Genomic DNA, 14,733 nt, shown 5'->3' with positions numbered 1-14,733 from the left:
GCTAAACAAGCCTTGCTCAACTCCAATCACACAGTTCTACTAGGATGGCTTTCTTACCGGGTGGCGTTTTCCAACGCCCTGGAAAAGGAAGAATAATCATCAGTTGAATGTTCCAGGGAGTAATACCATGTAGCTGCATCTTCAATGAACGAGTTGGACTCTTCTCCTCCTAGAGAATTTTGCAGAGCCTGATAAAAGGCTGTTTTGCTGTTGGCTCTTCCTTGACTTTCTTCAAATTTCTGAGAAAAAAGCGCATACATGGAATTCAGAAACAAAACCAAAAGACAATTTTTTTAGGAACAATGTAGGCTCAGATCTCCCTCTGCTGGAACAAGTCCTCTCTGCTGTGAACTCTGATTCCTAGTGGATTGAGTAGGGGACAGTCCTACTTTTGCTTTCCCAAAACTGTCACCAATGAGAAATATTGGCTTCCTCTGGACACACATAGTACAGAAACCCTGACCTAGTAGGTCCAAATCATAGGTACCAAGTTGTGCCAACGGATCTCTAATAGTACAGAAACCTTGCTGGCTCTCACAGAAGGGGTTCCCAGGGACAGTCCTCCACTTCATGTGTGTCCAGTGCTGCCTTTCTGATGATCTCCATGAAAGAAAACTAGAGGGGAGAGAGGGAGTTACTGTTCTTTTCCTTTGAAAATTCCAGAAAGCAAATATGCTGTATAGGCCCTTTCATGGCTATGTCACTCTGCCTCTTCTGGGACACCTACAAAGGAACATGGGTGCTCCAAGTTCCATATTTAGGTCCCTTCTGGAATAAAATCAGCCTTAGACCTGGAAGAGAAATTCCATTCTTTCAAATCCCAATGCAGGGAACAGCCATGATATTCAAACTTCATAAACCTTAGAGCCTTTCAGAGAAACCAACAGGGAAATGTCCTTTTTCCTGAGATCTGTGACCTGAAACCTTTCCTAACATAAAGGCATGTTCCCCATGCCACAGGGACCACCTCCAGTGGCCCAAACTGTGTACCCAAACATGTTTTTACCAAAGCTAAAGACTGCTGGAAGTTTTCAACACATCTTTCTTTGAGAAAACATTTTATCAATTGAAACTTTTCACTTTTAAAAGTACTTATTTCAATTTCAGAAACAAAACAGCTTCCTGAAAAAGAAAAATCTACCCTGAACTTTTCTGTGCATCAGTTCCTTTCTGAAAGGGCACTATACAGGGGCATATTGGTTAAAATTTGGATAAGAACTCCAGAGAAAAAGATCTAACAAACCACCTCTATTATTTTGGGCAGTCAGTCTGATGCAAACTAGGCAAGTGTCTGCCCAGTTTAGTTACTGTAGATGCTTTACTTAATATATTATTTTGATGGCCCACAGCTGGTTTTCATCATGCTGAAAAACCTATACAGAAAGTACAGATGGAATTATACCTTTTCAGTAGAGTCACAGAAATTAAAGATGGAAAAAAGGTTCCCATATGCTGAGGGTGAGGTTTGTCTTTAGTATTCTAAGACTGTGCATTTTGAATAAGTGATTTTAAGGGATTTGAAAACTCTACCAAGTATCCCAAAGTCCAGGAAGATCTTGACAATTTGCCTTGTATTTTTAATAGATTCTTCTTTTGCTGGATTTTGGCCCATGCAATGTGAAAGAGTCATGTGGTGCCAGCTTTAGTAGTACAGCTGTACTCCGAAAAAGATGGAGATCTCACCCCTGACACGTCACCTCATGTGCACAAATGCCACATATGAAACTGTACAGCACTCTTGCCTGCAAAATCATTCAGCTTAAAGCCAGCAAGGACACATATTTTTCTGCAGGAAACAGAAATGTTCACTGAAGACCTGACTGCAAATTCAATGAATTCAAAAGCAATTTTTCCATCACAGCTTTGGCACACATCACTTTGGGTTCCTACTAACCAGCAGAAGCATTGCTTTGTTTAATTAAGACTCTCTCGTTTAAAGACGAGGTTAGTAGCTGTGTGTAAGTTATTTTTCTGTAACAGAGCAAAGCCCAATCTCTTGTGTATAAATCAACCCATTCAAGCTACTTTCATGCAGTGTTTTCATTTTGTTGGCTTTTTAAAAGGGATTTGTTAACTTGTTCCACTCTTGTCATGGATACTTAAACGAGAGAAACAAAGTGAAAAAACCCTAGGGTATTGATTATTTAACTAGGAACTTATCCATCACTCTCTCATCAATGATCAAATATCAAATAAAGGTTATGGATGAAAACAACAGAGGAGATGGATCATCATATACCAACATATGTTTAATATGACAAACTCCCGCCAAATGTTTTTGTAAATGCCAAAAATTGGTGAAAATTAAGTTTCATGAATGATTTTTTTGAATTAAAAAAATTTAAAACCAAAATAATTTGGTAGTTATTAATACAGAAAGATCAGTTCAGGATAGGAAGTCCCTGAGCTGTAAAGTGCTAGAGGTTTGGAGAGCTTTTACCAGAAGTATCAGATTTGCTTACCCTAATCTTACAAGCAGCCTCTTTTAACCACTGCTGAAAACAGCATTTTGTGCTGAACAGACCTTTGATCTGACTCAGTGTGGTTGGCCTTGGGTATTTAATATCAGAAGTCAAGGAGAAGAGGCGTAGGCTCAGCTGAAGCAAGGTCAGGTCACATGGGAAGAATACAGAAATGCTGCTTGCCACGGTAAGAAGAGAATTCATTTGGCCAAAGCTCAAGTGGAGGTGAAGCTGCCAGTAATGTGAAAGTCAATATAAAGTTTTTTTTCAAATATATTAATGGAAAAAGGCAGTGTATAAATAACATTGACCTTTTCCCAAATAAAGATGGTCACTTCCCCCACAGGGACATGGACAAAGCAGAGATGTTCAATACATTCTTTGCCTCTGTCTTTAACACTGGTGATGAACCATGAGGGCCTCAGTGCCCTGAGCTGGAAGACCATGACTGTGAGAATGATCAACTCTCAGCTGACTCTGAAATGGTGTGGGATCTGCTGCTCCAGCTGGATCCCTACAACTCTACAGGGCTTGATGGAATTCAGCTGAGAATGCTCAATGAGCTGGCTCATGTCATTCCAAAGCCTCTCTCAATGATTTTTGAGCAGTCTTGGGAATCAGGAGAGGCTCTGATTGAACATTGTCCCAATTTTCAAGAAGGACAAAGAGGACCTGGGAAACTACAGGCCTGTCGATCTCACTTCAGTGCCTTCTGAAGTTATGGAGAATATTATTCTGGGAGGTATTGAAAAACACCTGAAAGACAGCACAGTCATTGGTCTCAGTCAGTACATCTTCATGAGGGGAAAGTCCTGCATATTAAACCTGATTTCCTTTTATGACAAGGCAACCCACCTAGCTGATCTGGGAAAGCCAGTAGATGTAATCTCTTTGGATTTCAGCAAAGCTTTTTATACTGTCTCTCACACAATCCTTCGAGACAAAATGTCCAGCTTTCACCTGAACAACTGTGATGCATGACTGGTGAGCAACTGAGTCATGGGTCAGGCGCCAAGGGGGGTATGGGATGGGGTGACAGCAGGCTGGTGACTGGTCCCTAGTGGGGTTCCACAGGGCTCCATCCTCAGCCCAGCTCTTTTCAGCATCTTCATTAGTGACCTGGGCACAGAACTCGAAGGAAGTCTGCCAATGACACTAAACTGCCAGGGCAAGGGAGGGGATTGTCCTCTCTGCTCTGCACTTGGGCAGCCTCACCTCAAGGACTGTGCGCAATTTTGGGCAACACAATATAAAAAAAGACATTAAACTTCTAGAGAGCATTCAAAGAAGGGTGACAAGGATGGTGAAGGGTATGTAGGGGAAGGCATATGAGGAGCAGCGGAGGTCACTTGGTATCTTCAGCCTGGAGAAAAGGAGACTGAGGGAGGACCTCATTGCAGTTCCTTGTGAGAGGAAGTGGACAGGCAGGCATTGATCTTTTCACTCTTGTGAACAGTGACAGGACTCAAGGGAATGACTTGAAGTTGTGTCAGGGGAGGATTAAGTTAAATGTCAGGGAAAGGTTCTTCACCCAGAGGGTGGTTGGGCATTGGAACAGGATCCCCAGGGAAGTGGTCACATCCCCAAGCCTGTCTGATTTCAAGAAGTGTTTGCACAATGCTCTCAGGCACAGAGTGTGATTCTTGGGCTGTCCTGTGCAGGGACACAAGTTGGACTCAATGATCTTGAAGGGTGCCTTCCAACTCAATGTATTCTACGATACTGTTCTACAATTCTGTGATTCACTGTGCCTATGTACACGTTTCTGTGGTCTTCAAAATGCCCCAAAAACTGCAATTTTCAGAGTTTTCTCAGCAGTAATTTATAATATTGTGGGGCCCTCAAGATGTGTTGACTCAGATGAAAGAGGGCTCAACAGGCAGAGATGGATGATAAACAGAACCAGCATTTGTAAGATGGTAAGAATTTTCACCCCTCTTTTCACCCCTCAAACAGCATTAAAATAGCACAACCTGAAACAATTTCTTAAGCATTGCTTTGGCTAGAGTATAATTTAAACATCTGACTTGAACATGATAGCCAAAACCAAAGCAATATGTTCAAAATAAAATTCATTAAACATGAAAAAGACAAAATATTTTAACTTCTCAGAAACTGATTCAATTCAACCAATTTTCCATGTCCAACATATGTTCCCATTAGAAAATATATGACCAAGGAACAATTTTCCAATCATAGTAGATACGACAGCTGCTACCAGATTAATAGAAACAGCTGCACATCATGTAAAATAATTTACATTTTGCTAACCTTTAAAGAAGCATTAGGAATTGGCTCAGAGTTATAGTCGAGTTTTCTAAGAAATTATCTAAGAAAATATTTAAAGGCAGCACGTGCACTCCTTTCTACTCTTCTGATGATTCTAAAACATCATAAACATTGCCTAAATAATGAGTTAAATACTGCTTACTGTTCTTGTTGCTGCAGGATAGCTTATGGAGCATATGAGTAGAACTGGTCCAGTGTTTTACATAAAAAGAAATTGTAGCAGTAGGTAGACCAAATATTTACATCTTCCAAGGGGCAAAATATACTTTTTTGACAAACTGAAACAGTGATAATGCTAGCAGTGTATGTACAGATCTTAGGCCTTAAATGGCTTTTGACAAAGACTGTCACAAAAGATGGTGAAAGACCTGCCAGCATTCAGCAGAGTCTTCCAAGATTTCTAACTAGTTTCAATATGAAGTAAAGAGTTCAGCCTATTCTCCTCACTGATGGCATTTATGGAGGCACTTCTCCCCTGGTCATTACAACAAATGCACACATATCTACCACCAGTTGTATATTGCTGAATACCTTTTTCCATAAAGAAATTAACTGACTGTAATAAATTGCAGGATGGTCGTTCTGTTTGCACAGATCTGTCTGCTTGCATGAGGTAAATAAACTAAATTTCTATCTACCCACTCCCCTATGTCCTGGATTTGGGTTCTGCATCCAATTAGATTGTACTAAGGAGGGAAAGAAAAAGAAAGGAAACACATGAAATACAACCTCAGTCTTTAAACTAAATCCTCGCAATGTGGAGATTACATAGTAGGTGCTTAACATATGGAGGACACAGACTGGGCTATACTGACCTCCATGCAGATACAAATAAACACAGACATAGAGCAGCATGAGTGAATCCATAAATTTAATGCCATTAGGTCCTCCCACCTGACCATCACATATAGGACAGGGAATTTTGTCCAGTTGGGAATTCAAATCAACATTTCTAGAGGTTTCTGCTCAGCTGCCCTCATCTATGACTGCTCAAAGCTAATATTCCCTGAAGGTGTGCCATGGGAATTGCAGTGAATGGGTTCAGGCTTAACCACTCCATATGTCACATAAGAGTGCATTGTGGTACCACTTGCCATTCCCTTAACAAACTCTGCTTTGTTTCTCACTTAGTTTCAACCTTGTGATTGCTGCACTGGGGATGAGTAGGAAGTGCTCCAGGAAGTGATGAATCTGGCTCAGTTCACATGAATAAGAATTTCAGTGAATGCCATAAAATGGACATTTCATGAGCATACTTTCTGCTGCAAACATCACTGAGAGACCTCAGCCTTTAATTGTAAGCAAATCGAACATAAATGTTTTGCTAGCACATAAGTGGTGCCTTCTGTCTTTCTGTTTCATTTTTCATAGCAAAGACCTTAATAGGCACAAGCACAGTGTTGCAGTGGGAGTAGAGAGACACCCAGAGCAACTCAAGGCCAGTAAGATCCCACAGAACAACACGGTGCCAACTGGATTTTCCACCTTCTGGTCTGGTTGTAGCCTAGAGTTTCACTCTCACTTCTATGTGAAGAGTGCAAAGAGTTTATAACACTTGCATACAACTTCAGTCTAAGGTGATAAGATTTGCATCATGTCTCAAGCTTGCTTACATCCAAATGGCTCAAAGTGTCTCCTTACCATTCACAGGATCGGTACGAAGAGAAATCAGGATTAATAGAACAAGTCCTTGACAGAATTGCCCAGCACATTTATTCCCAGGAACTGGTGGAGCAAGTCAGTAGGGGTTAAATGTTTTTACCCCTCACTCTTTGCACTGTCTACACTGACATCAGCCATCCTAAAGAAGATGGAAATTAGGACTTTGCCAACTCCATACACTTGCCAGAGCACCTTTTAGCTGCATTTGTCTACTGAAATAGGACTTTGCTAATTCCATATGCTTGTCAGAGCACCTTCCAGCTGTGTTTTTTCACTGAAATACATGCATAGATCTTCTCTCTGCAGAGCAGGAACACAGCCATAGGTGAATTTTAATCCCAGGGAGGTTTGCTGCCCTCTTTTTAGAACAGATGAAATACTTTGGGTGTAGTCAAAGGCAAACTAGTAATTATGCCTTATTTCCCAAGTTCAGTTCAGTGCTCTGTCCATCAGCTAAGTCTTCCCACACTACTTAGTGTACCAGTAAAACCAGCTTTGGCTATTCCTAGAGAGGTGCAAGTGTGATTTACCTCAAAGGAACCCTTAACATTAATTATGTAGATGATTGGGATACAGGGTGGATTGTCTGAAATCCTTCTTTGAGGTCTGTTGTGGAGAGAGGACATTTAGCACAGGTTAAAGATCTCTTATGACATTTATGCAGGAGAAAATGGGGTACAGACTTCCAAGTAACAACCACCATCTGCACTAGATTTTGTCACTGTAGCTAAATACATCTGTGGCTTATTGAGGACTTCATAATCAGATTGACTGCAACCATACATGGTCATGGCCAGCACACAGAAATGCTGCTGAGGACCTGGAGATTGCTTCATAAGTAGCTCAGTGATGGAAGGAGCATTACAGAGTCCCAATAATTAATACTCTAACTGTGTCAACAAGGGAGAAATCAGGAAACTTCAACCTCACAGCAGGTCTTTAAGAAAACAACCCAGACAGGAATACAGACTGGTTAAAGCATTCATATTCCCTCAAGTCCTGAAAGCCTGAAGCCACAGGAAAATAGAAATAGAGGGAAATGTGCATGAAAAAAATCATCAGTAGATATGACCCTTTCTTACAGTTGAGTGGCATCAATTTACTGAGTTCCCTTCCAATCTTATTTTCTGCAAGCCTTTAAATAAAAAATATATTTCCAGTTTTATTTTTGTACAGGCAACATTTTTCTACTGAACTCTCGGTTGCAAGTGTTTTTTCTTTTCTTTTCAATCTGACAGTGCTGGGATTTAGCACTTGTGCTTTTCATCAACACCATGATTTGTTGCAAAACTTTTAATACAACATTGAATTTCATCTCAATTTTGCAGATAACTATCACATGCAGAAATAGTGGTAATGGAAAGAATTTCACTTCCTAGTCTTCGTCACAGGGCTTGTAATGAGGTCACTGAGGTTTATTCCACTCTCAGAGGGTCTGGATCATTATCTGCAGGCCTCCAGCATCACACTATATCTTCTGTACCTTTCTCCTATGACTGTCTCTTGAAATTGATTTCAAAAGAGAAAAAGAAATGAAAAAGGAGCAGGAAAGTTCTGATAGAGAGTAAACAAGTAATATGAACTTTAATTCAGATGGGCCATTAATTCTGAATTAAATTGGTCTATGTGCTGTTGGCTAGAAGCAAAGAGAAGCTGACACTGACATTTCAGTGCCTCCTAGGAGGTGAAATCTTGCAACAATCCTGTTTCAAGATAGCAACAGGCAGTGCAGCATGGATGAAATTCTTTTTGTTTTCACCAGAGTCTGTCCGGAAACCTGAGACCACACATCAGGCCAGTGTTGCTCCTTATAACAGCTAGTCCATACTCAGAATCATCTTTACAAGAAAATGCACTTCTAGGAGACAACAGAGGAAAAGCTTGCAAACCAAACCTCAAAATGCTGATTTAATCCTGCTGCACAGTGAAGAAATTTATAGTTAAGTTGCTTTCATCTTTGTGAGATACTACTGAGATTGAAATATAAATAGGATTTTAAAGACAGTAGAACATAAATGCAAATCACTTCTGGTCTCTTACCATTTCCTATCTCCCACAGAAATATTAGTCAACACACATTATTATGCCATTAGTCATCCTGACCAAGACTGGCTGGAGAAGGGCAATGTATTTGCATATTTCTGTGGAGCATAATTCACAACTTGTGGAAATCAAAAAGCATCTCTCCAGGCTGCATGTGATTACAGTCATCACTGTAATCACAGTGATACTATCAGTTCATTAACAGTGAGTGTCTTCCTACCTTAATTGCCTTGGCTCTGCTGATGAGACCATCTTGTTGAGCACTTCCAATGAGCAGATCTATTTTCCGAAGCCGAGGGCGCTGCAGGGCTTTAGCCAAAGGTTCCCGGAGGTAAATTCCATCCATCACTGGACCCCAGTACTGGAATGGGCCACTTATAGCTAGCAGCTATGTTGGCAAAACATTTTTTTTAAAAAGAGCAAGAATTGTGCAGTTAATTCAGCTTACCCTTTAAATTCTATTTTATTTATGCTTAATTCAACTGATTGATTCCCTTCAAGTGGACAAGTGACCAGGTAATATAAGTGCAAACTCATCATTGGCCAGAAACAATGATTTTGCTGACAGTCTCAGTAGGTGAAACAAACTGAAGAGGCCAAGAGAAATGATGGTCTTATAGCCATAAAAATGTTGTTTTAAACTAGGGATTGACTCCATGCTGGTCCTCATTGGAAAATTTATTGCAGGTGGGTGTTTTAATTTGTGGGTAAAGGATCCATCTCTAGATTTATTTATACTGCAGCTTTCACAAACCTCCTACTTCAATACTGAACACTGACATTCCATCCTGCTTCATTTTCTGCATAAGTTCTGTTATTAAAGCTGCAAACATTTGACTCTCCTCTAGAGTAACACCCAGGGGCAGGCAAGAGGGAACTGAAAGGAGGGAAAAAAAAAATAGACATGATTAAAGCAGTGTAAAAGGAATTTAGTCTAAAGGAGAATCAAACTGTGAGTATTCATAGCTCAGAGCTGGATGTCAGGGACAACAACTTCCTTTCACCAAAAAATTCCAGTTCCTCTTTCACAAGGGTTCAGACTAAATTATTTTTTAAGGCTTCTCTCTCACAGCTTTGTGTGAATGGAAACTTTTTGATTTCTTGCCAATGGTATATGCTTTGCTAAGTTGTACCTTAGTTTGAGCATCATTGAGGACACGAGCAGGCAACTGGCGAAGGCAGGCTACAATTTCCTCTCTGGTGGATGAAGGGCATCCCACGTCTTCAGCCAGGGCTGCTGCTTGGGTCTGTGCCCTCCTGGTAGTTATTATAGATGCTGGAGAAAAAGCTGAGCCTCCCTAGGAAAAAGCCCCACAATATCAGTCAATATATTTTGTCAGAACACCTGGTTCCCTAGTGCAGGTACAAAAGATGAGAAGAAAAATCTTTCCGCTTGCAGAATGGAGAACCCTGGCTTTTAAATTAAAATAAGCTAGTTCTACAGATCAAAGCAAAGGGGTGAAGGGTCAGTTAGGCTGTTTCCAGCTCTGCCACAGCTAATTTGGAAAAAGCTCTAAGTGTCTATATTATGTCTCTAACCAAATCACAAATCTTTCTGAAAACTTTGGTGAAAGAAGAAACACTGAGACTGGAGCAGATATAAGGAAGGTGCTGTGAGGGAATGGAGAGCACATCTTACTGACAGAGGAGACTAAATGGAGTTTTATCAAAGCTCTGATAAACAAGGACTGAGAGCAGGTGTGGTGTCCATAAAGAAGAACTGTTTCTACCTTGGGACAATTCTGGTACAAGGACAAATGAGCACTAAGTATTCACATTGAGTGTAAATCAACTTCGGCTAGAAATCAAAGATAACTAGCACAGGGAACAGGGAGGGTCTGGGAGTGCTATGAACTGGGGAAGTAGGAACAAAAGACTAAAGAAAACTGCAGAAGATTAACCAGAGCACAACGATCAAAACCAGAGCACAGGCTACAGTCCAGTGTCTACCCCAGACTCTTCGTATTCTTGTTACAGCTGTGCCAACATAGCAAATGTTCTTAACAAGAAAGGATGGCACAACGTTTTTGAGTAAACACAAAAACTAGCTGTTGCAAATGCAGGTAAATTAGTTTAAATCTGATACGATTTGACCTAGAAGAGAAAGGTTGGAATAGCTCTGACATGGCTCAAATGACTAATTTCCAAACATTTGCATCATTTTACTGATAATAGCTGCTAAAATTAGCTTCTGTCCTCTAAAAAACCCCACAACCAAGATGATAGACCCCAATCTATTGAACTGATCAACATACTTACTGACTTTGCTCAAAGCATAACTACAAGTCTTGAAAGCAAGTTAAAAAGAAACAAAAAACAATCAGAAAATCTTTAAACTGAAATTGTCTCAAACCTCTGAGCCCAAAGAATTCTTTGAAGCCCTGGCCAGCACCCACAAGATTTTTATATTTCAAACAAGCAGAGCCGTTGATACTAATGGGATACCATTGCTCACAACTGGAGAAATTGATTTCCAAAAATAGTGAGAAAGAAGTAATTTGGGTTTGGGTGTAGAGACAATCCTTTTAGTTCACTGCATTAAGAATTTCCAGGAATACTACCTTCCTGAAAGATTTCTCTTCTTTTTTAACAGATTATTAGCTTAATGATTGAGATGAAAATGGTTGCAGATAAGGAAAAGAAAAAATTAATTTTTCAATCTGGTCCACTGTAAGAGCCATCTTGAGTTTTAAGAGAGTGGAAGAACTAGAGAACAATAAATAAGCACCACTTGGTCTTTTTCTTCACTTCAGCACTCAAATTTACATGAGTGAGCAATGGAGTTTATTCTCTCATAGGATTTGCAGCGGTCTGTTTTGTAAGGCACGACATTTGCCAGTTGCTGACAAGGTGCACTGACTCAGCTGGTCATGAGAGAGAAAGAAAAATATCTTTGATGAGAGTATCTTGTCTGTGGGTGGGTTCCCAGGACATGGAGTGAGAACCATGTATGATGAGTGAGACTAGAGCTGATCATGTCAGCTTTCCTCAGGAAAGGAGCTTCCTTGCATTTCATGAGGAGTAAGGAATTATGAGCCCCCTCAAAACAGCAGAAAAATTAAATCCAGGACTGCACAATATTTATGCGCTAATCTGGCAAACATATTCTTCCACATCAGATCTGAACATGCTCAGCATGTTTTATCAAGTATCCAGTACCTCCAAATGGTATTCATTTAAAACAAAATCATAAAAAATTAAAGGCCTTCAGTTTCCCAAACTCCAAAAGTTTCACAAATTTTGAAAGTGTTAGTTTCTGTGGAAATTCTGAAGTTGCCCTATTAAAATGACAAGTTTGGTAGGGAAAATGTACTGAAATCAGATGATACATGGAATCCAAAAATTCACTGGGACCAAGCAAAACATCCTTGTGTGTGCTTGATTTTGAACATGTTTTCTCCTGGAGATTTTAAAAGCTGTGCAAAGTTTCCCTGTCTCAAATATCTACAACCTGAACGATTGCCCTGAGGTCATGTACTGAGCAAAACAAAGACTGCAAAAGGTTCTGAATAGAAGTGTCCCCAAGTTCTCTACTGCAGGGGCAGAACTAAAAGCTTGGGCAGGCAAATCTTTGTGTCACAGCACGGGATGTATATGGGCTGGCAGTAGATACAGTCAAAGCTCAATGAGTAAAACAAAATCCCCCAAACTTCTGCAAATACATTTCTGAGGGGAGGAGAGCTTGATGGAGCCTCAATCTGGCTGTGGATATTGTCTCTTCTTTCTGTGAGTGGTTACAACAGGTTTATTTGCTCTTTATTCTGTACTTTTTCTTCCATTTTCCACCTAAATGGCCACTTCCTCAGTTTGCTTTTTTTGGCAACACCCATATTCAGGAAGCAAGTCTTGCATCTGGGGTTTGAAAGAGACCAAATCTTTGGGGTTTGAAAGAGATGTGGAATATACTACTTTTAATCATGTTTAATTTTTGCTAGGACTGGAAGCAGGGGATAGAGAAACATGAGGCATCATTCAAAGAGTATTTAGAAACAATACCATTATGTTTCCTTCCAAGGTGCATCCAAAATATGTTCCAGGCTTTAGAAACATGACTTCTCTTGGGGCAAAAGTTATGCAAGCAAAACTGTACCAGTTCTCTGCTTTACAAATGCACATCAAAATTCAGGGTCTGTTACTTCATTATTGTAAAAAAAAAAAAAAACCTTCATGAAAAAATAAGTGAGCAGAGAAGGTAGTATTGCCTAGAACTAATTTTCTTTCTTTTTTTTTTTGAGCCTGCAGTTTTCACATTAAATAGAAATCTTCCCTAAACACTGAATTCACATTATAGGTGGGCTCAGGACAGAGAGAATAACAGAGCTACACTTAGTAGTTCCCTCTTTTCCTATAAAACTATAATTTATTTGTGTGATTAGTCCCAGAAACCAATAATGGAGGACTTGTGTACTTTAAAAAATAGTACTACTTAGGCAGAAACAGAAATAGTGGAGGGCCTGTTTGTTTCCATTACATGACACCCATATTACCATCAACATGACAGAATTATGAATCAGAAAACCAAAAATCATGAGATCAGCTCAAGAATAACAAACACTGTGTTCTTTTTGTTACTCCTCTGGTTTTTAATTCTCCAAGAATTCTCCTGTATCCATGAATACAAGAGCTAAAAAATTCACTTTTAAAACTAACAAGTGAAACCTTTGCTGTTCCAGCAGAGTGGTTTTTTGAAAGTGAACCTCTAAAAAATGACATATACAGTAAAATTGTAGTAATTAGTCACTTTGTCATCACTGGTGGATCATTTAGAAGTGATTTACAGGGAACTGAAGCCACATACACTTCTTGTTTTAGCTGTCCTTACAGACAGACCCACAACAAGGGGGAAGAGGTAGACAGAGGAAGTTCCATTGACATTTTTGACATCGGCCCAGTCAAAAGTGTTCGAAAGAAGAAGCAGTAGCAGCTGTTTTACACAATCCATAACAGCATTGTTACGCTGCTCTCCAAAATTCATAGCAATATGAGGAACTTTACAGTGTTGAGCAATAGCACCTACTGCAACAAGTGATGGCATTGAAAATGAGAGTCAAAGCCTTCGGTACTATTTAGTTCAGGGACCAGGAGCATTGCCAGCATTTCTTAATTTCTCTTTTCAATATTAGAGGTTCAGATACACAGAAGAAATTCAGATACCAGAAAATGCTGCAGCTCACATTGGTGAGAAGCTGATGAATCAGAATTACTTGAAGCTGAATTCTCACTTTGTTATTAGGCTGTTACCAGCTGAGCTGGGGCTGGTGCCTCTTGCAAACTTTTCTTTTGGGACATCAGGGCTCAACAGACTTTCTTTGGTGCTATCCTGGCCATCCCACTTCTTCCTCCACAAGCTCTTGCTGCTGTTCTGATGAGATGATTAAATAGAATATATGGACCTCTGTTTGGTTTGTGTGGCCATGTTTTGGCAGTGAGGGAGTCTAAATGAAATAATTGCACTGTTGTGAGGAAGAGTGAAAATGGAAAATCCCAGATGGTCATAATCATGCTTTACTTCTCATTATCCTGCTCTGTTTAATTTGTAATAAATTTAACTAATTAAAATGAATTAGTTGAATTTCCCTATCTGTACTGGTAACCAGTGGGTGACTTCTCCCTGTACTTATCTTGACCCATGAGATTTTCATTTTATTTTCTCTCCCCTGCCAGCTGAGGAGGGCAGAGCAGGTTTAGTGAGCAGCTGGTGTCCAGCCAGAGTCAACCCACCACAGTGCTATCACTGTACTCTGTACCTGTCTCACAACATATCTGAAAAAGACAATTGCCATATTAGCTGCAGTGCTGAATGTCTTTTGATTCCTCCTTTAGTTTGGAAGCTCACTTCTGCAAAATCTTTCAAAAATTATTCAGAACACATCTAGTGATTAGAAACTTCATGGGAACTAGATTTTATCACCGACACTCTGCAAACCCAAACGCAGCTTCCTCTCCTCACATCACGATCTCTTGGTTTTTTCCCAAACTGACTTGAAAATGAAATTCCTTCTCGTCTCCTCAACACACTCCCTGCAAGTGCATGGGGTTTCTCTGATGGCACTCCCTGCAAGTGCATGGGGTTTCTCTGATGGCTGCAGCCAGAGCAGGGTTTCTGTGTGCCCTGAACCATTCTACAGGCAATGCAGACAGCAATTACAGTAACACCACCCAAAAATGAGATCAAAAGACATCTAATGCAAACAGTCAGAGCAAGGAAATGTCCTGAGAATTCTACTTTCCCAAAAGAGCCAGCTGTACAGCAATATTTTATTTGTTAAAAATAGGC

The 14,733-nt window shown here is 40.1% G+C and overlaps 1 protein-coding gene across 1 annotated transcript in view; it reads right to left on the bottom strand.

Annotated features, from left to right (window-relative positions):
- TG (thyroglobulin) overlaps positions 1-14,733 on the bottom strand; it is a 146,435-nt gene that overhangs the window by 21,070 nt on the left and 110,632 nt on the right. Inside the window, exons 42-44 of the mRNA XM_038126940.1 lie at positions 9,590-9,754; positions 8,677-8,844; positions 58-239 (exon numbers count right to left, since the gene is read on the bottom strand). Of these exons, the coding sequence (XP_037982868.1) occupies positions 58-239; positions 8,677-8,844; positions 9,590-9,754 (515 nt within the window). The remainder of the gene's footprint in view (positions 1-57; positions 240-8,676; positions 8,845-9,589; positions 9,755-14,733) is intronic.

This window comes from Motacilla alba, chromosome 2 (assembly GCF_015832195.1).
Source record: "Motacilla alba alba isolate MOTALB_02 chromosome 2, Motacilla_alba_V1.0_pri, whole genome shotgun sequence".
Lineage (NCBI taxonomy): Eukaryota > Metazoa > Chordata > Aves > Passeriformes > Motacillidae > Motacilla > Motacilla alba.
Note: the sequence above shows the minus strand (reverse complement) of the source record. Positions and strands in the feature narration are given on the sequence as shown.